The following is a 24,776-nucleotide window of genomic DNA, read 5'->3' as shown; positions in this document are numbered from 1 at the left end:
TATCTTATTGAATATAGTAATAAAAAATTCTATTATTATTTTTTTGTTATATTTCAAGAAATTTTATTTAGTATTTTTTATTCTCTCTCAGTGGCTTGTTTTGATTAAAAAATAGTTTTTGCTCTATAAATTACGAAAGATTGAATGGAAAGACGGGGGCAGGAGGGGATCAAACGAGAAAAAAAAAACGTATAGATGCATCTATAAATTTCTATTTATAAAAATTCCAAGAAAATTAAGAACGCGTTTCCGATGGTTACTCTTCACCGTACATATGCGTTGTAATTATCTTATGCACGCAACGTTACATAAGCGATTGTCGATGATGAGTCTTTAAAGACACCATTATGACGTTTTGTTTTCAGGCTAACGTGAGCCAGGCCGAGTACGAAAGAGCGCACAGAGAGTACCTGAAACGAGTGCAGCTGTCACACGACGGACAGGAGCCTAGAAGACGGCGGGATCTCCATGTATTTCAAACCGCAGGTAGAGTCACTTCAATTTCTTTTTAAAGCATCAGCTTCGAAGTCAAATTCGCTAAGTTTTGCCGAAGTGAAAATTTAAAAATTATGTGTTGCTAAGTAATTAGTGGCACTGTAACACGAAGAATTATGTATGAAAAGATATCTTTAAAGATTATATATTGTAAAGAAATTTTCAAGGGGGATATAATTTTTTTAATCGCGCGACTTGATTGTTTTAAGATTTCCTAAATTTAGATTTATTAAGAAAAAAAGTTAGATCTAAAGGAAATCGCCGATCGCAATTGATTGAATAATTCTACCTTTTTTTTTCGTTTCTACGAATTAAAGTTTGCTCATACGAATAAAGCCGGTTTTGCGTGCGAATGTATACGAGTGAAAAACCTCTTGCGCGCACGCATATTCGCAGTACAGCGCGTATCCAACAAAAATAAATGCGGAAAACGGGGTTCTGGGGAGATGAGGGGGAACGCGATGCAGTTATCCGCCGCCGCGACCTGTCGATACGTCACTCGACACGTTCTCGCGCTGGAACGCATTGAAGTCCCGCGCTGCGATTTCGCAGCTCGCGGAGAAGCGGTGCTTCTCCGGTGATGGATCCATGAAGGATGGGCAATAAAAAATCGCGCTTCGAGGAAGAAAGGAAAACGGCGTCTCTTCGTCGAAGAGACGGGAAAAAAAAGAGGAACGCGCGATCGGTTAATATTTATTTTTTCGGAGTCGACGAACTCCGGAGCCGCTAGAAACTTTTTCGCAAATTCGCGTCTCGCGCATCCTCTTTGCGGCTCATTTAAAAAAGCGCGATTTCGCAAAACGAGGAGCGCAGGTCGGACCGCGATCGTCATCGGTCGATCGATCGATTGATCACCCACGATCCCCCCCCCCCCCTCGCAGTAGGAGGAAAAAGAAGCTTGCCGGAAGCGAGATCTAAAAGCGTGTTTCTTCAAGGATTCTGGGAAAATATACGTGCGCTATTATTGGCCGTTTACCTAATTTCTCTCGCGGCGCGGCCGATAGAGAAAAGATACTTTGCCGATGTATACTTCGTGAAGAGCGAAGAAACGAACGGCATAATTTTTTAATTAAGAAACATAATTTTTTAATGTCTTGCTAAAAGATTCCGGATCGGGTTTAACGATATTTTGTAATTGAAATCGCCAGTGGACGAAGAAGTAACATTTATTGTTTTTTAAAAGTTGTCGATCTTGAAATCAAACTTGACGAACTGATAGTGTAATGCAATATAATATCAAATTTGAATCTCTCTCACATTACTTATGAAATATTTATTTTAGATTAATTGTTGTGTATTGTGTGTGTTTATGTTTGATTAATTAAATTATAAATTTTTTTTTTTTTTATTATAAAGGCAAGTGACGAGAAAAAGTTCTTTTTCAAGTTATTTCTATTACAAGAGTAAATTTTAATAATGTTTCTTTATTTGGATCCAAATGTGATCATAAGTAGAGAATTAGAGAGCTATTGCACAATCAAATTAATAGCACATACAAAGTAATGTATGGTTTATAATAATTCGCGATCTATCTAAATTTAATTTTTCGAGATTAATTTTTTCCTAAGTCTTGTACAAAGTCTTGATCATCCTTATATCGAGTCGTTCGACTTATCCCACTCGTCCTATAAAGATAATAAGACTCAATAAGACTCCACTTCGTTTCGCTCAATTGCGTCAAGCAATTAGAGTCAGATTCACGAAATCTGAACAATACGAGAGAGAGAGAACACTATATACCGATCCGACAAATTAAGACGCGAGTCTCGCTAATGAATCTTGCGAGAGGCACACAAAGCGGCTCGAAGCGGCGCGGGATTTCGCTCAATTACAGACACCCTGAAAATAATGGGTCAAAGAGATAAAAGTCGGCAAGATCTAGACAGACAGACAGACGGACAGACTGGACGGCTGGCGACCACCGCGGCTTTATGCCGGGTTAGCTTTAGGCCGCGCATGTATGTACATTGAGTGTACTCGAGTTCGTTCATCGAGTCGAAACCAGTCTGAAGTGGGCATTTGTCTATATACCAGGCTAAAGGTGCGCGAAGCAGAAGAAGACGACCTCTTCTGATGCGTGTGGCTGTAGCCTCTCCTTCTCTCTCTTTATCTCTTTCTCCTTTTCTCTCTTCCTGGAGAGTGCGCGCCAAACCCCGCATCGCGGCCGAGCGACGAGTTCCCGAATGCAATAAGAACGAATCGCCGGAGCAGAAACACACCGCGAGAACAAGAAGTAGTCTACCTTGCTTTATCCGCGAAACGCGAACGGACGAAACCGACAACGGGATCACTGCGAGTATAAACGATACGAGGATCATGAAGAGGCCACCCGCTCTTCGTCCTTTGGATCTCTTGAATCTCCTCGGGATTTATTTCAATTATCCCGACAAGTATCGAGGTACTCTCGCCGAGTACACTCATTAATCGTGAGGCAAAAAATTGATGAGTCTAAAGAAAAAATTTAAGTAAAGATTATAGGCTTTTTATATAATCGAAGAGAATCATTTATCGAAATTTGAAATTTATGAGATTACGCACGCGCGCGTTCTCATTTATTTCTTGTTATAGGTAAAATATTTTATAGATGAATCTCGCTTTCGAAATGTCGATGACATTGACGACTTTACGAAGTGGCGCCGGTTAAATATGGGATACCGAGAGGTGCGAATGCCGCTAGTTATTTTGTCAGAATATTACGAAATGTCAAATCGATCCGGGGCTAATTTTGGACTCAGTGGTCTAAAAATATCGTTTTCTATATTACGTTCCTGCTATTTTTAAATGTCGCGTTTCGCTACTAACATAACAATAGGATTAAGGCGATACTATTTTTAACATATTGTTAATCTAATTTTGGTATTATTTAGAATTTTCTAATTTTTTTTTTCAGGAATACGGGAAGAGTCAAAGATTCTTTTCAATGACAATAAATTGTTTGTCTCATTATAATTAATTAATTATAATTACATAATATTTATTTTATCCTACTTTGAAATTATAATCAGAGCATTTACAGATTTTATGAACGGTATTATAGAAGCCATGGAAATAAGAATCAAAGATTTTGTTTATAATTCCCCTGCACAGCAGGAAACATTCTTCCCTTGTGTGTGATACTAGCGTTAAAATTGTAATGTTTAATCGAGATCTCTCAATTTCCGAGCGAATCATCTCCCAATTATGCATCCCGAATTTAGCACACGCGGTTCCAAGTTAACCCACTTTAATTCGATCTGTGTTGATCTTATTCCGGGCGCGATTTTAGAGAAATTCCGCGGCTATATAGCGACGGTGGAGGGTCACCTGTGCGTACATCGCGGCTCGCGTGGCGTTTATTTTTGGATGCGTGCGTCGAGTGATAAAGCCTATAATAAGCACGGCACGCGGACTAGCCGATTGACGGCCGCGCGCGTGGCGTTATATTTGGAGGAATATATTGCGAGGCGACTGATTTCTCTCTCTCTCTCTCTTTCTCTTTCTCTCCTTTTCACGCACGCGAGTTTGCTGTCGAATTCTCATCGAGTGACGAGGTATAACACCAGGCGCACCGCCTCCGTACCCGGGATACTCAGAAATTGTCCGGATGCCATGGATTCCTGTGCGCTTTATTGACCGGTTATTTTGCGCACCGATTTTACCTGGTCAATCGCCAAGCGAAACCGTCCTGGGGCATATTTTTGTCGATTCATTGTCGAGGCCAGCTGATTGAATGAATGGTCGATGCGTCATCCGCGTCATGCCAGAATGCGCGCGTCCGACACGTGCATCGGTCCTGTTTTAAACAGGAGATGTGCTACTAAAATTGACGTACTCTCAGAAAAATGTGCATGTTAATCTTCCGGATATAGAAGTCCATTTTCTGAGGAATCATTTGCGGTATATAGGTGCCTTTTATTCGCGCCTTGTGTTCTACAGCCGCGTATTTCATATATTCGCGATTGTTTGATATTTACGATTGTTGTTTGCGCGCTTAATTCCCGCTGCCTTGACCGCGAAAAAAAAAAAATAATAAAAAGAAGGAAATAAAAAGAAAATAATTTTTCTAAAGCTTAAGCATTGTAAGATAAAATGATGAGGAAGCAATGTGCAAGTTTCTAATTTGCACAACTCTACTTGTTTTTTTATTTTTAATAGTTTTAAGAATCTCTATAATTTTTATTTTAAAGCACGATAAAAAATATGGAAGATAAAAAACGTTTTAAATAGAGCAGTTTTTTGGCCATACTATTTTATCGTAGCATAAATTTTTGATTTGCAAATTTCCATTAGTTCTAAGATTGCTCGATACGTCTAATCAGCACAAATAAATAGTAGACAACAATCAAGTGATATTTATTCTCTCTCGATTAAAGAGATCTATCTATAAGGGAGCTATCGTCATTTACACAATATGCATCACACAAGCACGATACTCTAAAAGCATCTCCACCCCTCTCTAAAAGTAGATCTTTCGTTGCCTCGAGAAAACAAACCCGAGCGATTTCATCGAAACACGCGGAATGCACGTACGTTGAATTATTCGACGAACGTGTTCATTAAGAAACATCTCTCAGGAAACATTTCAGTGAAATAATCGATTATCGGGGAAGCGATCAGTTTGTCGATTGATATGCAACATAGATGTAATTAATTAATTTGCCACTGAAAACGTTTGATTATAAGAAAGAGAGAGAGAGAGAGAAAGAGAGAGAGAAAGAGATTCTAATATAATTTCACATTTCACACAGTGCCCCAAAATCAAATATTATTTTAATTACACATTCTTCGGAATCGATGATCTTAAAAAAACTAGAGTTGTTTTACAAAAATCTTAGAGTGATGAATAAATGACAAATAGTTGAACTATTCATATTCTTTAGTTAATTGTAAATAGACATTTCATTTTGCCGTTGTGTACAGAATTTTAATTTGTTATAATTACAAAGATATAAAATTATGATAAATGATTCCCTTTCATTACTTTGTCGAGAATTCATAAAGAATCCGTAATTAAGAGAACATCTGGTAGTTTTAGTATATATATATATATATATGTGTGTATTAAACGTTTACAAGATCCTATTCTTCATCCGATTACGTGAGGAAATTTGCAGAAATAGATGTCAATCTATTTGCAGAAATACTCGATAAACGGAGGATTAAAAAGTGTTGTCCTCTCTTCCTTAAAGTGTAAAGAATTCCATGGCGCTAAAAAACAAACGGAAAAAGAGACGAAGAAGAATGATAACGTACGATTCTACGGAACATGTGAAACGACACGGTGCGTTGGCCTGTCGTAGGATAAATTATTCGAGGAACGTGATAATCGGGCCGTGAGAGGAGAGGGGAATATATCGAGCCCTAAAAGTCGAGCGATATCATGAATTTTTTTTATGCGCGATGCAGTCCCTTTCTCGCCTCCCTAATTATGCGACACCATAAATAAGAGCATTAATCAGTGACGCATTCTGAATAGACGGCGAACCGTGTAAAAGAGTCTGTACTTTTTCATCACCCAATTTTTCGACAATTTTACATGCAATTAAAAACATATCATTATTAAATAATATAACATATAATTATTATATACATATTATTATATGATTATTAATAAATTGTCTCTATATTATTATGAAAATAAAATTGTGTATGTCCAGAAAAATTTTTTTCCGCATAGTGTCGCCGATCGATTGTTTATTTATGAAATTTCACGGAATGCGGATCCCGATTAAAATAAACATTGTTTTCCACAAATCGTGTCGCCGATTATTTATTGTCGTGACTTATTTAAAGCATCTCACGTAAAAGAAATTGTCAAGTTACACAGTTCGTCGTGTGTTCGAGATAAAATAAATGTAACGTACGCTTTTATGGATCCTTCGTTTCAATTTCTCTTTTCCGTACTCTTTTTCTCGACTGGAGATAACTTTTAATCACTACAGTTATAAATTAAAATGAGAGACAGATAAACTCCAGATAATCACATACTCGTATTATTTCGGACGAAAGTGTGGCGCAATCGCGCTATCGCCGTTCTAATCGTAAGTACATTGTACTTTCTTTTTCTTGTAATTCACACGAGACCCTTCCGTCCTTTATGACGCGCTTTTTTCCCCTAAATCCTCGTAATTATCGTCGCGGCATCCGTACTACCGGCACCAAACAGTTAAACACACCGTGACAAACTCGAAAAATGGTGTGTATATATGTCGTGGATAATTAATAGCTCCGCGAGAGTTTTCCTAAGGAGCGTCCCGGCCCTCATAAATAAGATTTAATCAATGCTTAGAAAGAGAGAGAGAGAGAGAGAGGGAAGGAGGGAGGGAGAGAGAGAGAGAGAGAGAAAGAGCGATGAAAGAAAGGGAGAGGAGCGAGAATTTCAAACAACCGGAGAGTCGTGTTTTCTCTTTCTTTCTTTAACATTTATCTCTCCCCATCCCATCCTAGTTTCCAGATTCGATTCTCGCACTCTCCGAACGTGACTTTTACAGCCGCCGAAACGAGCGATTTACAAATTCTAAATTCTTCCTTTGAGTAAATCTCATTATTAGTACGTTCGTTCGGAGATATTTACAATATTGGCTCGCGACCAATTTTTCCGGCGATATATTTTAAGAAGAAATAAAATGTTACAAATAGAGACACAGCATTCAGGATGATTTAATTATTATTGTTAAATTCATATTCATAAAGGATGTCAAATTATTCTTCACGAAGTGAAAGTTATTTATCACGATTATGTAAACGATCAGAAACGAAAATCAGGAACAAGAAAAATATCAACAAGTAAATTTAACAAATAAATTTACTACTTAAAATATTTTGTTACATTATACGCGAATGTATCAAAGGGGATTAAATTGGGGTCGGCGGGTTCGTTCTGCTTCATCTCTAAAACATCTCCGCTGTTGTCCGCGTGATCGACAATAGAGCGTCTTTTACATGCTGATTTCGTCGAAAGGCTGAATACCGTTTCGTGACTCAGATCGCAGCCGTGTTTGTTTATGCGCGACGAGTATTTCATCCGCCACGCGATTTGCGAAAATACTCCTTGCCAATATACGTGGGCGATAATATTGCAGATCCTAGAACAGGAACGCTCGCTACAGAATGCGATGCGTGAAACTGCATTCGTAAATACGCGTGAGACAACTGTCACACGCGTGCGCGGCCGGGAATCGACGGGAATTCAACAGTTCCTGTCTCATTTAAGTAATACTGTTTTAAAGCCCTGGCACTTAACAACACAGTTTTCGTTTATTACTCCCTCATTAACTGATGACAGTCACGTTCCAATTTAGTTTAGAATTAGTTTAGTTTTAGAATTTGCATGATAATGATCGATAATAATTTATTTTATTGTTATACATATTTATTATAGGTAGAATTTGTATATAATACACACACGTGCTATATATATATTATATTATTATACTATTATACTATATATATAACCCTCTCAGAAAATTATTATCTTATTATAAAAATATTTATTAGCAATTCTTATATCAATCTAAAATTTAATATTATATAAAACAGCATAGTTGGTGAAAAATTTTTTTCGGAAAGATATATGGAGGTAAATGATAAATGTAAAGTTTATCCCAAAATTTATTCCATAACTCCATTTGTTTGGAAGGAAGATCTGAAACAATATTCGTAAAGCGTTACATCTTCTCATTTTGAATTGAAATTAGTTCATGTTTTTTTCTCGATCTTTTCTGGATTTTTATATTTAAGGGTCAAGAAAAAATTCATTTCCGTTGTTGCGGTATAAATGGCAGACAATAGACGAACTGTTGCCCGCGTTCTAAATTTACCGTGGATATAATCTGTAAATCTCACGAGGTAGAAAAAGCACAAACGTTGACAATCGTGACAAAAAGAAACTGAGTCACGCTTACAAGCAAAACTCTTGCGCAGCCTTCCGTATCATTGTTGCGAGAATTCAATTACGATCTAAATGGATCAAGAATGTTTCCTTCGTATCAATTAATAGACAAAGATTACAATCTTATCCTTCATGATTCTTTTAACTATTTTATTGCGCTTTTATTGCATTATTATGTAATAAAAGATATAAAATCTACATTCAAATAACTATTTTTTTCTACTCCCTGGAAAAACGTGGAAAACCTGGAATACTCAAGGATTTCTTTCGTATCTTGAAAAATCAAGAAATTTTCAGGGAATTTTTTTATAAAATTTGAGTAGAGAGATCCTGTTTTTTCAACTTTAACTGCAAATTTCTCAAAATTATGACACGAAAGAGCAATTTAGAAACCGAAATCGTATTCAGCGTCAAAAAAATTACAAGGAATGACTGATTTTGTTCTTGTGTTCGAAGAAAAGTTATTTTTTGGTGAATTGTGTAATTCGCAATATCTTATAGTATTGATACATATGGTATATCGCTATTAAAATTTCCTAATAATTATACATATAACTTCGTTGTTCAGCTTAAAGAAATTAATCGCATAATAATGCGAATAATTCCTTATTTACGTAATATACTCGTGTATTATAATGAATTTGCGTTTCTTGTTACAGAGCATCCGGGGAACAAATCAAGCGTTAACTGGAGAGGAGGAAATCACCGTCACTTCCTGTACTTTCCCGTCGCGGTTTCCGACGATACCGAAGATGTCACGGTCGATCACGCGTCTCTGAGATTCCTTCTTCAAGGCGATCATAGACGCCCGAGCAATCTGGAGGTGCTGGTTTATCTTTGCACGCCGATCTCCCGGCGTCTTCTGTTGCGGCACAGAATTTCTCAGCCGACGGACTCCCGATGGCTGGAATTGGATTTCACCGAAGCGGCCGCTAGCTGGCTCGAACGAAACCTGGATAACCATGGTCTCGAGCTGGAATTCCTCCATGACGGCCGACCGACGCGGCGCGATATCTCTTATACAACCTTGAACGTATTCACCACGTTTGAATCGGGTGGCAGAAGAAAGAGATCCACCCCCGAGGAGCTGATGCAACTGCATAAGGGACGGCGTAGCAAGTGCAAGGGCGACAATAACAAGAAGTGCTGCCGGCACGAACTGACGGTGATGTTCAAGGACTTGGAAGGCTTCGAATTCATTGTGTATCCGAAAGGCTTCGACGCCGGATACTGCAAGGGCCGTTGCCCGCCCCGCTACAATCCAGCGCATCATCATGCACTATTACAAAGCCTGTTATGGAAAGAGGACCGGAAGAGGGTACCCAAGCCGTGCTGCGCACCCAGCAAGCTCGATCAGCTGATGATCGTCTACTTTGACGAGAACGATTCGACGCAACTGAAGGTATCCTACTGGAAGAGCATCCAGGTACTGGAATGTGCCTGCTCGTGAGGAAGAGGAACATCAGAAAAAGAGCGAAACAGTCTACCATCTCTACTAGAGTCTACACTCTACCATCGCCGAGGACTCACCAAAGAATTGTCCGAATTACGGTTCGGTGGTGCCACACGTGGTTGCATAAAAAAATGCATGTGTGTATACACACACACACACACACACATACACATACACATATACTAATAATCATTAATAAAGGCGAAAATATAAATACATTATAATCATCTAAATAATTTTAGGATTTTTGCGTATCTCCGCAATAATATCCGTTTAGATTTCCATTTTTTTTTTGTTCGTACAATGATCCGAGGCATTACCGAACACGTCAGATCCTGTAATTCGTTTAGGGTCTCGCATTGACTGTGATACTAACGATACTATTTACTCATCATTATATTCCTTATTACGCAACGGTCGCGTATTTTATATCATTAGGATAGCTTTGCTATATTTGAATTTGGTTGAAAAAAAAGAGTAAAACAAATCGCTGTAACGAACTCTCATTGCATCATTGCACACTCTAATATTGTCGACAGTTATAGCGATGACGACGACGGTGACTACGACTATAATAGTCACATCAATCCGTTTTTCAACCGGGAGAATGTTCTTCTCCTCGTATGAAACACCATTACTGTATATCTGTAACACGTCTCTTTTTCTATATATTAATTTATTACAAACACGCAGATTTTTGTGCGAAATAATTTGTGGGTTATAAGTCAATATCTATTAACATAAAAAAAAAAAAAAATGTGACGGAATTAAAATTCTTCATTCTACCAAATCTATTTTATATTGTATATCAAGGTTTTATTAGTTCCTATATAGTATTACGAATAGAATCTCGAGCATCTTTTAAACCTTTAAATTCTTCCACTAATGCAACCTAACGATTACAAATATATATGTTACATTGTAAAATTTCAATATGTTTTGTACGAAATCTCCGAATTAATCGATGACCGCCGTACATACATAAATTATATGCATGTGTAAGCATTTTGAGCTCTCTATCTGTGAAATAATATTTATTTTAACTAGAAAATATAACATATCATGTATATCGAGCGCGTAATAAAATCGATAACAAACATTGTTATTTACGCGTCAATATTAAATTGCATAACATTTTTATAATACGTTTTATCCGTATGCACTATTGTAAATTATAATCTAATTAACCACTAGCGGCGCCATATTATCGTCATTATTCCTGTCTCTCTTAATCGATTATCAGCAAAATATCTGATGATGGAAATCTATTATAGCGCGAAGTCTTAAATATATATAATCTATATCAATTTCCAATAAAACATATTTTTTTTTCTCTTTTATTTTACAGGCATTTAAATAAATTATAATTTTATAAAATGATACAAAATTATAATTAATTTAATATTCTTGGCGAAAACCATCAAAGGAAGCCATTACTCTCCACAATTTCCAAAATTTTTATTTAATATCTTAGTATAATTAAGTCTTAACAAAAGTATATGTATATATATATGTATATATTTTATTGTATACTCTATTATTTTATTTTATATAGCTTTTTTATATTTAAAATTAGAATCGTGCAACGTGAAACTATAAAATCGACACTTCGAGTCGAGCGTTACAATTTTATGAATAAAAATGTAGCATGAAATTTACTATCAGCGCGAAGGGTTATCTCACCAAGATAGCAATAAAATTTCATTAAGCGCGATGTTGCTTACCCCGTTCGAGTTCGAAGGTTACCTTGTATGCATTATGCAACTATACGCATTCATGCTATGCCAGATAGTCATAAAAATATTCTTAAATTGGAGATATTTGTTTAGCTGCCGTAATAACTACCGAAAAAAGGAAAATAAGCGATCTCTTCATCTTTCTCTTTTAACAAGCATGCCAGCCGAAGTATCTCATGAGTTTTATTTACAGATTATAACCGTATTATTGATCATAAATTACAAATCGGCTAGCAGAAATATCCAAATGAGGATGCAGTATTTCAGGAGATGATACCTTCAATCACTGTCTGTACTAAAAATTATTATATTTACACACAAACATTTACTTTTATGTAAATAAAAATGTATAATATAAAAGAACTAATATGTAAAATATAACTAATTTTATCATCTGTCCATTTTGAGGATTTTCTTTTACCAAAGAATAAGTTTTTCGGCGTTTTATTGCCAATGAAACCATCAGCTTAAGCCCTTAAGACTCTTTTTGGCTATTTTCTTTTTCAATACCTTGTTCTATATTCTTCAGTTTCATTTTCATTTGTAATATAAATATATTATTATATTTTTATTTATTGCATAATAAATTAATTGGCTCTTTGCTGTTTCAGTAAGTAAATTGTAACATCGATATTAACGTCATGTACTTTCATAAACTTTCGATATTCTCTAATATTTTTAGAACTTTACAAGAAGTTTAAATAATTATTACATTTTGTTAACAATTATTGTTACACAATGTACTGCGACTTGTGTATGCTAAATCATGATTATTTGTTCAATGTATTGATCCTAAAATTAATGGACATTAAGTAGAAAGTCTTGCATCTCTCAACGAGTAAATATTGATTCATCACATGGAGAACACACTTATTTGTTATATATACATATTATTACATACAGGATAATGTGTAACATGTATCGAAAATGCGCATTCTAATTTTAAAATGAATCACTCACATGCACACATAATTTACCACTTTAGAAAAATTACAAGGCAATAAAATTACTCTCGTTTCGCTCGAAAAAACGGTTCGATTGCTCGTAGGAATTCCATCTCGAAGTGTTGACACGAGAATCGATTTACAGATGACCTGAAAAAAAAGTCGAAATAATGGAATTCTTTTCATATCATTTTAATATCAAATAATTATGAATATACGTACCTCGCAGCAACTCTAATAGCATTTCGTTCAAATCATTAGCTTCCTCTTTCCCAGATTTCCTCCTTAAGAATCGATCTTAGTTCGAACATGGCCCTCAACATGAGCGGATGATTCTTCTCTGGTCGGAATTGTGCGAGCGCCACTATACGTATATAGTCACCTTTTTCCTCATCATTGAGTAACGGCAATTTAGTCAGATGTTCTACGTTGCATGGAGGATACACTCGATGCGTCTTTAATTGACATTTCCAGATAGAGTTGATATGATCTTCGGTCCACGAGGAGTTTACCATTATGGTTTCGGCGCAACTACCGACTAATCTGTACAACTGCAATAATCTAACATCAAATAATTGTTTGATGGCAACATATTTTTTATTCTTCATAAAATAATTGATCAAATTTTATATCTCTAAGTTATTATAATTGAAAGTATTATACTTACTTGTGCGAATAATTGATAGTAAAGAATCTTCATCCCCGAGAGAATTGGATTTCTGGCAATGATTCGTCGGTTGTTGTGCGTGATGATTCTTCTGTAGACATGCTTTAACATATCGGTCGAAATGGTGGGATAATGCGTGTATGATCCGACCCGGCAACCACCGATATATTTAAATAAAGGATACGTAAACGCGTAACCCATTGTGTCAATGTATATGTCTGCAATTTGTGTATTTTTACATATTTTGTTTAATATGGAAATTTTGTATAGTAGCGTTGTGAATATCTCAAATAATTAATTATATCACCTGGTGGAAAACTGTCCAACGCCTCGATGCCCAACCAGATAGATCCCAGACTTTGCCCTAGCAATGTGAAATGAGGATACATGGAAGCTTCCACCCATTTTCGTTTACGCAGATAGACAAATTCAATGTTTGGACGTAATTTTACATTGAATGCTTTTTCAGTTCTGCTAAGAATCGTTTCGGGATCAGCATCAAGATCGCCCGTATATATAGCTATATGTACATCAGGATATCTAGAGGCATTCAAAATGTAAATAATAATAAAAAATGTAATAGTTAGTATATAAAGGTAATGGTATAGATAAATTTGGGATTATAAATTTTTTAGATCTACAAATTATATTGACATACATATTCTGTATAGCTTGAACCGCAGCCCAAAGCACTCTCTCGCCTCCTCCACCTGCATTGCAATATGGATGAAAGATTCCAACGACTGTGGCTCTCTGTTGTCTTTCCTTTCGCTTTTTTTGAAACTTTCTCCGTTTTATCAATAGAATTGGGATTAGTAGCAGTATATAGAGTAGTTTATATACTACTATTAACAACATTATGAATATGATGATGTCCTATAATAGTTTGTTAAACAAATCTCTTCCATAAAAATTAGCAGGGTGGCCAACAGAAAATAGAGGTGAAGGAAAACCAAGCATTCTTATCATTTCAGTTGGAACCCTGCTAATTTTAACCGTCGGTTAATCTAACCGAGCTTGGTGAAATTGGCCCTGACTCGACCAAGGCTGTAACGGAAGTGGAGTGTACACACATATGTGACTAATGTAACCTTATTTTTCATTGGGCCAAACCGGTAAGCCGTGCATGCGCACTTTTGAGCAGTTACTCACAAATGAGAGGCAACTATGATTGATCCCAAATTGCTGCTCCTGATATTTAATATTTTATTCCTATTCCTAATATTTTCTCTATTGTGCGCAGGGCCTAAGGTTAAAACCCGTTCATTCAAAAACGCTGATAGATTACGAATCAATATACCCTAGAATAGAAATTCTATGGTCAACTTCCCACTTATTGTCACGTGACCGATTTTAGTTCACTTCTATCTCGTATCAGAAATAGAAGGCGCAAGTTGGCTTCTTTTCCAAGAGAGAGTTTGCGCACTCTGGTCATACAATTTATCTTGAGGGTTTGTAAAATATATATTGAATCCTAAAATATTCTTGTAATCCGCTCAAAATCGAATAAATACAGACAATATACTTATTCTAGTAGCTAAGCTAGATTTATAATTTATGATATTAAAATGCATTTAGATTTAGTGAATCTTAGCAGTAAGATAACCTATAAAAAGAATTTATGTTTGCACACAGGATGGCACCAAGATATGAATTGGCTGTTGGGCTCAACAGGGGTCACAAAACGACGAAGATTCGTGTGGCGAAAAACAAATCCGAAAAAGAGAAAACTCTCTGTATTCGACCAGCCAGATTAAAAGGGGTTAGTATAATGTGGAAAACAGTACGCTTTCTCATTGTTATTCTACGTTGTATTCTTTCAATCAATTTATATTTATTTTATAATCCGTTAGATAAACATCTCAATATTTCTTTACATACTAATCCATCTTTAATTTTGTTTATTTCAGAAACAAACCAAACACAGTAAATTTGTGAGAGATTTGATCCGCGAGGTCACAGGACATGCTCCTTATGAAAAACGAGCTATGGAGTTGCTAAAAGTGTCAAAGGACAAGCGTGCTTTGAAATTTTTGAAGAGAAGGGTAAATGTCTACAATTTTTCACTTTTTAAATAAGTACTAATTTTTAAAAACTTCGAATTTCTTATTTTTCATGTAATTATCTTATAATCTGAATTATTTTACAGATTGATGTATGATATTGATAGTAGGATAAAAAGTACACAGTAATCTTTATATATAGATTTTAAGATTTTTAGAAAATCTTTTTCATATGTGAAAGATATTTCTACATATATTTATATTTATTCTTACATATATGATTTTTATTACTTTCTAGCTGGGAACTCACATTCGTGCTAAGAGGAAGCGAGAAGAGCTTGGAAATATCTTGGTACAGATGAGGAAAGCAGCTCATCATTAACTTTTTTTAAATATGTAAAACTATTCTCATTACTTAAATAAATCAATATTTCAAAATAACAAAGAAATAAAGTATATTAATTTAGAAAATTAAGATCAACTAATTGTAAGTACACTGCTTTTACCATTTTCAAACAAAATAATTCTTTTGATTAAAGTATTTGATAGCAGCTATTCATATTGCAATCCATTTGCATCCATCTTATTTCGATAAGTGTTTTATTTTGTTTATTTCATAAAATTATTATTGAAGATTGCATGAATAATTTTTTAGGAGAATGTTGCAAACAGACAAGCATATGTATGAAAATATTAAAGTACAAAGAGAAAATATGAGCACACGAGAATGTATGAAGTATGTAAGAGTAAAATGTATATTTTTAGAGTAAAAAATTAAAAAGTAGTAAATTAGAATAAATGAATTATAACTAAAATAGAGATTGATATAAATGCTAAGGGGATCAATAATCTGACTTAAATATTTATTTTTTTTTTAATGTAACAAATTATTTCTGACATTATATTAAGAATACGAAGGATTTATTTTGTGAATAAACGTATCTATATGCATATATTAATATTACATATATATACATATTTGTATATAAGGGTGTTCTTACTTAAAATAATCGATAAAAAATTATAAAAATAGAATCAAATTTTGTTAAAATTTATATTTTTTACTTTATCATAAATTTTATCATTTTAAATACTATTTTTTTCTGATAAGTTTGTGTTTCTGATTTGTTCTTTGTAGCTGAAGTTTTACACTTTTTGTTTCTCTTTTTTTCTCTCCAACTTCTAAATATTTCATTTTTAGTGTACACTATAGTGGAAGAAGTACATTCTTATAGAATCCAAGTTTTCACATTTTACTTTAGGTTGAACATCGTTATGTATTTGCGAAAAATGTTTTAATCTATATATCATATATAAATGTGCATGCTTTATAAATTAATAAAATCTTAGTTTATTTAGAGTCGATTATTGATCGTACGTGATATGTATCAGTTATCTGCTATGTAGATTATTGCGTAGGCAGTCAGAATTATCGGTAAAATAATATAGGCAAACGAAATTGTTGTTAAATGGGATTGCAAATAAAAACGAAGCTTTTTTCAATTTAATAAATTATTTATATTACGTATATATGCATTAACGAAATACTGTTAAAGATATGGAGCTTTATAAGTATTATTCGCATAGTTTGAAAAATCCGCTGTACGCGCTAACACTTCGTGATATATTAATTGTTTAATAAATAATTAATCTGTACTTTAAAGTACTTGTATTCATGTTTGTTATTTTTATAGTGCAATCAAAACGGTTAATAATATCATCGTCCTTTAATTATTTCTGGGCCCATCGTATCTATTTGATCGTGATAAATGACGAAAATTTACCCATATGACCGACCGTATTTAACAGCATCTCATGCTATGGTAGTATATGACATAATCTGAAATTAGAAAACTGATTCAAACGAGTTTCCGTGGTGTAGTGGTTATCACATCCGCCTAACACGCGGAAGGTCCCCGGTTCGATCCCGGGCGGAAACATTTTTTTTACAAGAGAAAGTCTAATATTTTTTGTAATAATGTTTAATTAAAATATATAAAATATTATTTTTATCAAATAAATTCTAGGAATTCGTTAGAAAAAAATTGACACTTAATTTTTTATTATGATAGATATATATTCTATTAATATAAACGCGTGCCCGCGTTTTTTTCAGATTTTATTACCTAGAATGATATAAATTCCTGATCACATATAAATACGCGGTTTTTTTCTTATTAAATCATTCTACAAAATATATAGATATATCAATATAAATAAATATATAAAAATTTTTGAAATCAAGGGAAACCACAAGGATGAAGTATTCTTTGTAATAAAATTGCATTAGTAGATTATAATAATTTAAACATATATATACACGTATAAAATTCACAAAAAATGGGGGCGCCCGTTAATCTTGTTGTATTACTGCTTTCTGCCACGAGAAATCAGAAAGCAATTTTCAGGCCTATCTCGGCCGTAAAGCAATACGCTAAAGGAACAAGGATAGCGTGATCATTGATCCTTTTCTATCTTTTCTTTTCATATTACGTCCATGCGAGCAATGCAATCGTGTGTACATACGTATACGGACAGCAACAGCCGGTGCACAGACGCAATATGTTTCTCGCCTGTTCTTTCTTTGCAGCCATATTGAGTTATAAAGTCAAAAGCAGAAAATTACTTGTATTTTTTTTCTTGTCGAATTAAATTATTTTTTTTTGTATGCCACATACTACTTGTATTCAGAAGTATGGATTAGTAATATATATTAAAAACTTTTCTTATTGTTTGTATTAGTAAATGCATAATTTATTCAATCTACATATATCCTATATTTTCAGCGAGGATTGACTTAATAAAAATTGATCAAAATTTGTAGAACTGTAAAATATAAAGAGAAAATCTTCAATATACTTCATCAATCTCTGCCATCAAACGCGAATATGAAAAAATAATTTATTTTAAATGTTGCAGAAAAATTCACATGAGATACTGCCTCCATTATAATTTAACACGATTATAGTAAGAAATATTACAAAAAAGTACATATTATTATTAACAACAAATATTGATTCTTTAATTGTATTCACAGAAATGTCCGCAACCGGCAGGACATTGTCGATTGCCATTAAACCACTCCCTCATATGATTTATATGGCCTCCATGTGCACAACCTTGACACCACACATACATTCCACGTACAACCTGTATATAAAAAGATAATAAGATAATTTTTTTCTCGTATAACACTTTTTTATCGTAATCTGTTTCACCGAAATTGTTTTACTATAATCGACAGCAATCTTATAACTTTCTGAACAATAATTTTATAATTTTCCTGATTTATTTGTTTTATTCTGTGTAAATACAAGAGATGTTGCAAGAAAATTGAGCTTATCAAACATTCTCTCACCTGATTACAAACCGAACACAGAGCATGTTCGGATGTATGACAATGATCACACAACCACGCCGATCGTTGCAACTGTTTTGTGCACGCTGCACAAGATACATGAATCAGGGTCGATTGTTGATTCAATTGCGATATAGAAGGAATCCATGCCAATTGTATTATCTATGCAAATAAAATTCTTTGTAAAATAAAATTTCTTATTTATTTTTATTTAGATAAAGATCGTCATCAATGTGTACAATAATCGAAGCAACAGAAGTTCAGATATAATTTCCGCTTTTAGCAAAAAAATATCGTAAAATATATAATTTGTTAAAAAATAATATCTTTCAATTATGAACAAACCTGTGTAGCTATATGCCAGAGTTTAAATTTGCCAAGCATATCCAAGTATTCCAGTATCCAATGTTCTTGCAAAGCTATTGGAAGCATCAAATTTTTCCTCTTTTCTCCTAGGGCAATTAGCATTGATACTGTTGTTTGTACGTCTCTCACTGTCGCGTGATATTCCAATGCTTCCAAGATCACAGATGTAAAATCGAATAACAATGGCTTAGGTAAAAGTGGTACGACTAATTGAGGTTGATCCTCAATTATAACGGAAGTTGGATCTTCGCCGAGTTCAGTAGGATGGTTAGGAAATTGTTCCGGTGGCGGAGATCGATCTTTTATCTCGTGTCGTAAAGGGAAAGCCTCTTTCTGCAATTCCTTGGTCCATTCGTCATCCTCCATACGCATAACAGTATGTCTACTTTCACTAGGATGTTCTAATGATACAGGTTCATATTCAGTTTCCCCAAAGATAAAGTCACCTTTCGACGTCGAGGGTACATCACTGAGCAATGGTCTTCTGTAATTGTTATCAATAATCCTTCTCCTTGATAATATCAAAGTTACATTATAATTTTAATTGTACTAATAAAAATCGACTAATTTTGTTTATTGACGGTAATAAAAATTTGTATTTTGTTTTATTCCAAAAACGGACAGAACTTTCCGGTAGACCTGATATAAAATCTGCTTTAAACATTTTACCAAAATGAGATAAATATAACTGAGGTTGAAAAAATTATATGAAAGTAGTTTGTTACTGTTTCTTTTTCTGAAAAATAACTCGTTACCGTTGCTCGTTACCAATTTTAAAAAATAGTTCATTACCGCATTAATTTTGATAATAATAATTAATCTTAAATAAAGAAAACTTAAAAAGCTTTGTAAAAAAACATTTTTAAGATTTTTAAATTCTATAAATATAAATTAAAAAGAAAAAGTTTTCTTACTTTTAGTTTTATTTCAAGATTCGTAAATATGATCAAAATCGTCTTCTTTATATCTTTAACCTTATATAATTTTATAATCCTGATAGGATATGCTAATCTTCATAATTTCGAATTCTTGATCAATCACTAAATTATTTGTCTAATTAAATGCTTTTTACAGAATAGAGAGAAACAAGATAAAAAGAGCCATCAATTTCTGTGTAATTATAATGCTCTTGATCAAAATGTTTTTTTGCATGAAAATTATACGAAGTAGGCCCAAAAAAAGTAACAATGAAAATAACTTAAATTTGTTATTCATTACCGAAAAATATGCAACAAAAAGTTACTTTTTCTGTTATAAACAATATTAACAATATAATAATAACAAAACGCCATTGCCGTTACATTTACCGTAAAAAAAGTAATTATAATAGTAATGGTAACAGCGTTACGTTAAGTAACACATTATTCTTCTCAACTCTATACAAATAACAATAAAAAACTGTCATACAATATACCTTGGCAAGACAGTTGTCAAATTAGTCAACGGTCCTGTAATATTTTGATTCTCTGGTGCATCTGTTTCTGTTTCGGTCTCGTCGTCGCCACCGCTAGCAATGCCAGTCGGATTTTCCCCCTGAAGAGACTTTACATCATGTTCATGACCTGAGAAAATGATGATTTATTTCAGTTAAACCCATGACAATAGCACAATATTAATATTAGTGCTATTTATCATATTTCTGCTCACTCACTCGATTGTTTGCTTGCGTTTGATTGCTCCATACCAGAATTCTTTGTTGCGCCTGGTGCTATGTTCGAAGTATTAACTATATCTTCCTTGGGGGCTATTTTTAAAAGCAATTCAAGGGGATCTCCATACATAATTTTCAGAACTTGCCATGCTATACCAAGCTATATAATAAACGTATAAGAGATTATATTATCACAAATATATTAGAATTATTATATGTATACACATATACAAATAATAACTCTAATGTATTTGTAAATGTAAAAATGTAAAAATACAGATATATTATTACAGTAGTTTTGCCAAAACCGATTGCGACACGTGCATTGTGATCACAGATATCATTTAAATTCCCAGAAAGCAAATAACCTTCTGCAGCTATCTTGAACCAACTTGGTTGACAATTATTCAAAGTGAATCTATGCGTTACACTTGAAGCCACGCAAAAAGTATCATCATTTGTCACAAGTGTTCTCCTATAAAAAAATTAAGAAATAATAATTTTACTCATTATTCTGACAAGAATTTATCTTATGATTGTGATCACTAGAGCACAACTTGCTATGTGATATTTTTTCTGTGGTCTCCATTTAATGCGTCCCACTGATGCAATAGTATGTATGACATAATCGCAACTTGGTTTACCTGACAGATCCCAAACCTATAGAGGTCATACAAAGAATATAAATATACAATCAATATTTCATAAGTCTATAAAATAATGTATATGCCTTAATAGTTTTATCTCTGTGAATCTATGCGTTACACTTGAAGCCACGCAAAAAGTATCATCATTTGTCACAAGTGTTCTCCTATAAAAAAATTAAGAAATAATAATTTTACTCATTATTCTGACAAGAATTTATCTTATGATTGTGATAATATATTTTGCATCTTAATAACTAACCTCATTATACTAGTCAATTGTCTTGCAGTAGCTGCCGGTTCATATTTTACTTTACAAGCATATGTGACTTCACCCTTTAAACCTAACGCAACACTTTGCGGATTTGCTTTGCTGGCTGGCCTTACCGCATCGTCAAAAATATGATGATACAAAGTGCAATCCTAAAATAGTGAAAATAGAAATAATAACTGCATTGTGTATTGTAGTTGCAATAAAAAATGTTATAAAAAAATGGTTAATAGCATTACTCTGCTTGTCGATAGAAATGATTGTGGATTGCCTCTCCATGCCACACCTGTGGGAACATCTTTATGTTCATTGAAACTTGCAAATGGAATATATGGTCTGCGAATATCCCATACATTTATACTACAATCAATCACTAGAACACAACTTGCTATGTGATATTTTTTTCTGTGGTCTCCATTTAATGCGTCCCACTGATGCAATAGTATGTATGACATAATCGCAACTTGGTTTACCTGACAGATCCCAAACCTATAGAGGTCATACAAAGAATATAAATATACAATCAATATTTCATAAGTCTATAAAATAATGTATATGCCTTAATAGTTTTATCTCTAGATGCAGTAGCGAGCCAACTGGCTTCAGGGTGCCAATCACAAGCAAATATTGGACCACTGTGTGCAGTAAAATGTTGAAAATAACGATCCGGCTTTCTCATGTCCCATTGCTGTACATGTCCATTTTCAGATACAGCAGCAAAAGTATGCGGTTGTTGTGGACAAAATTGAACATCTCTCACCGATTCTGTATTACTAAATACACAAATATATGAGTAATACAATAAAAAATTAAATATAAAATTAAATCTCAATTGTTTAATTTATTACAATAAAGTAAAAGTAAAATAAGTTAAATTAAATATACACAATTTTAGAATACTAAAAAAATTGTTTTGCTGTTATCTTTAACAATTACAAGAGAGTTTATCTATATATACTATAACATAATTTACCTATAAAAGGTTTAAGCCGCACAAAAAGTATCTTCATTTGTCACAAGTGTTCTCCTATAAAGAAATAAAGAAATAATTATTTTATTCATTATTCTGACAAGAATTTATCTTATGATTGTGATAATATATTTTGCATCATAATAACTGACCTCATTATACTATAGTCAGTTGTCTTGCGGTAGCTGCTGGTTCATATTTTACTTTACAAGCATATGTGACTTCACCCTTTAAACCTAACGCAACACTTTGCGGATTTGCTTTGCTGGCTGGCCTTACCGCATCGTCAAAAATATGATGATACAAAGTGCAATCCTAAAATAGTGAAAATAGAAATAATAACTGCATTGTGTATTGTAGTTGCAATAAAAAATGTTATAAAAAAATGGTTAATAGCATTACTCTGCTTGTCGATAGAAATGATTGTGGATTGCCTCTCCCACATCTGTGGGAACATCTTTATGTTCATTGAAACTTGCAAATGGAATATATGGTCTGCGAATATCCCATACATTTATACTGCAATCAACCACTAGAGCACAACTTGCTATGTGATATTTTTTCTGTGGTCTCCATTTAATGCGTCCCACTGATGCAATAGTATGTATGACATAATCGCAACTTGGTTTACCTGACAGATCCCAAACCTATAGAGGTCATACAAAGAATATAAATATACAATCAATATTTCATAAGTCTATAAAATAATGTATATGCCTTAATAGTTTTATCTCTAGATGCAGTAGCAAACCAAGTGGCTTCAGGGTGCCAATCACAAGCAAATATTGGACCACTGTGTGCAGTAAAATGTTGAAAATAACGATCCGGCTTTCTCATGTCCCATTGCTGTACATGTCCATTTTCGGATACAGCAGCAAAAGTATGCGGTTGTTGTGGACAAAATTGAACATCTCTCACCGATTCTGTATTACTAAATACACAAATATATGAGTAATACAATAAAAAATTAAATATAAAATTAAATCTCAATTGTTTAATTTATTACAATAAAGTAAAATTAAATTAAATATACACAATTTTAGAATACTAAAAAAATTGTTTTGCTGTTATCTTTAACAATTACAAGAGAGTTTATCTATATATACTATAACATAATTTACCTATAAAAGGTTTTGATGGCTTCTTTTATTCGTAAATCAAAACATTTCATAGTACCATCTTGTGAGCCAGATATCAACCACATAGGTTCTGTCATATGAAAGCTCACTTTATTCACAGTTCTTTTATGATCTATAAATACATGCTCCTGTTTTGATCGAGATTGTTTATTTAAATTCCAAACAACCACCGCACCATTTGTTGCTGCTGTCGCCAGTATATAATCTATAAAATAAAATAATATTGTAACATAAAAGGCAATCTAATATAGCATATATGAATATAGAATTTTTTAATGTATATTTAACACATAGTATTATATTGAAAAGATTAACTAAATTAAATATATATAAGTAAGATTGTGATATAAACCAGAAAAAATTCAAACATCTTTCCTATAATATTATTAATTCGTTCTTTCTAAATATATATGATAGTTAAACTTCGGTTAAAGTAAGTTGTGGAACTGGGCCTAAGAGATTAAAAATTAAGATTATAAACTATATATCTATATATCTATAATATTGTTTTTATTCAAAACTTATGATAAACAATCCGTTATATCATAACTAAAATTACAACACACGCACACACATCTATCTCTCCAAAAAATAGATATTATACTAAAAAAACACACCGTTACGACCGGCTATCACAACCTGGCTATTATCTTTATTAAGGGCTAAGGCATTTGCTGGTCCTTCTTGAGCAATGCATATAGTTTTTGATGTCATACTGCGTACTCTTTTGAAATAATTAACATTAAATTATTGTCATAATAATTTATAAAACTATCGAAGTCTCTCGAAGAAACTCAATCTCTCTCAACACATTTTTTCGCGAACTCTAAGCTCGTTCTATCTTTGTTATTTACTAAAAGTTAAACAAAGATAGAACGATGCTTGAGCTGCTCGAGTGCTGTTTCCGAACGTACCGAAACTAGACAAAAAGTCCTTTAGAGATTTGCTCGTTTTTGCTGCGTTTTGAAGAAAGCAAAACAACAAACAATATGTAAGAAGCATATTTAAAATTTATCAAAATATATACATAACATAACAATAAAAGATTGACTTTAAGTGAAATTGCGGGGCCTCCGGTGGCTCAGTGCCTAGCGCGCCTGACTCACATCCCGGAGATCTCGGATTCGATTCCCGACTCAACCCTGGCCTGCGCTTTCCCATTTTTACTTTCCTATCACCTCCCAAAAATTCCTTCCCTCTCTCTCTCTT

At 33.6% G+C, this 24,776-nt stretch overlaps 4 protein-coding genes and 1 non-coding gene across 5 annotated transcripts in view; 3 read left to right on the top strand and 2 right to left on the bottom strand.

The window, feature by feature from the left end:
* The window catches only part of LOC115245739 (bone morphogenetic protein 4), a 32,177-nt gene extending 19,788 nt beyond the window's left edge, over window positions 1–12,389 (top strand). The window contains exons 2-3 of the mRNA XM_029824187.1: window positions 366–486; window positions 9,025–12,389. Coding sequence (XP_029680047.1) covers window positions 366–486; window positions 9,025–9,815 — 912 coding nt within the window. The 3' untranslated portion in view covers window positions 9,816–12,389. The remainder of the gene's footprint in view (window positions 1–365; window positions 487–9,024) is intronic.
* A 366-nt stretch (window positions 12,390–12,755) lies between these two features.
* On the bottom strand, window positions 12,756–14,070 carry LOC115245740 (GDP-Man:Man(3)GlcNAc(2)-PP-Dol alpha-1,2-mannosyltransferase-like). The gene is made up of 4 exons (XM_029824188.1): window positions 13,824–14,070; window positions 13,473–13,705; window positions 13,166–13,383; window positions 12,756–13,049 (listed from the first exon to the last, which is right to left on the bottom strand). Exons 1-4 carry the CDS (start codon window positions 14,021–14,023, stop codon window positions 12,756–12,758), a joined length of 945 nt encoding a protein of 314 aa, XP_029680048.1. The 5' UTR covers window positions 14,024–14,070.
* Window positions 14,071–14,488: 418 nt separating this feature from the next.
* LOC115245741 (60S ribosomal protein L36) lies at window positions 14,489–15,613 on the top strand. The gene is made up of 4 exons (XM_029824190.1): window positions 14,489–14,616; window positions 14,801–14,927; window positions 15,076–15,210; window positions 15,467–15,613. Exons 2-4 carry the CDS (start codon window positions 14,802–14,804, stop codon window positions 15,548–15,550), a joined length of 345 nt encoding a protein of 114 aa, XP_029680050.1. The 5' UTR covers window positions 14,489–14,616; window position 14,801; the 3' UTR covers window positions 15,551–15,613.
* Window positions 15,614–17,035: 1,422 nt separating this feature from the next.
* Trnav-aac lies at window positions 17,036–17,108 on the top strand. The gene has a single exon. It is a non-coding gene; the product is annotated as a tRNA-Val (tRNA).
* Window positions 17,109–17,898: 790 nt separating this feature from the next.
* Window positions 17,899–24,776, bottom strand: part of LOC115245742 (GATOR complex protein WDR24) — an 8,775-nt gene continuing 1,897 nt past the window's right edge. Inside the window, exons 2-12 of the mRNA XM_029824191.1 lie at window positions 23,550–23,772; window positions 23,146–23,359; window positions 22,892–23,075; window positions 21,698–21,762; window positions 21,450–21,610; window positions 20,835–21,018; window positions 20,544–20,703; window positions 20,307–20,454; window positions 18,872–19,376; window positions 18,527–18,688; window positions 17,899–18,318 (exon numbers count right to left, since the gene is read on the bottom strand). Of these exons, the coding sequence (XP_029680051.1) occupies window positions 18,190–18,318; window positions 18,527–18,688; window positions 18,872–19,376; window positions 20,307–20,454; window positions 20,544–20,703; window positions 20,835–21,018; window positions 21,450–21,610; window positions 21,698–21,762; window positions 22,892–23,075; window positions 23,146–23,359; window positions 23,550–23,772 (2,135 nt within the window). The 3' untranslated portion in view covers window positions 17,899–18,189. The remainder of the gene's footprint in view (window positions 18,319–18,526; window positions 18,689–18,871; window positions 19,377–20,306; window positions 20,455–20,543; window positions 20,704–20,834; window positions 21,019–21,449; window positions 21,611–21,697; window positions 21,763–22,891; window positions 23,076–23,145; window positions 23,360–23,549; window positions 23,773–24,776) is intronic.

This window comes from Formica exsecta, unplaced genomic scaffold, assembly GCF_003651465.1.
Source record: "Formica exsecta isolate Colony F162 unplaced genomic scaffold, ASM365146v1 scaffold13, whole genome shotgun sequence".
In the NCBI taxonomy this organism is placed as follows: Eukaryota; Metazoa; Arthropoda; class Insecta; order Hymenoptera; family Formicidae; genus Formica; species Formica exsecta.
Note: the sequence above shows the minus strand (reverse complement) of the source record. Positions and strands in the feature narration are given on the sequence as shown.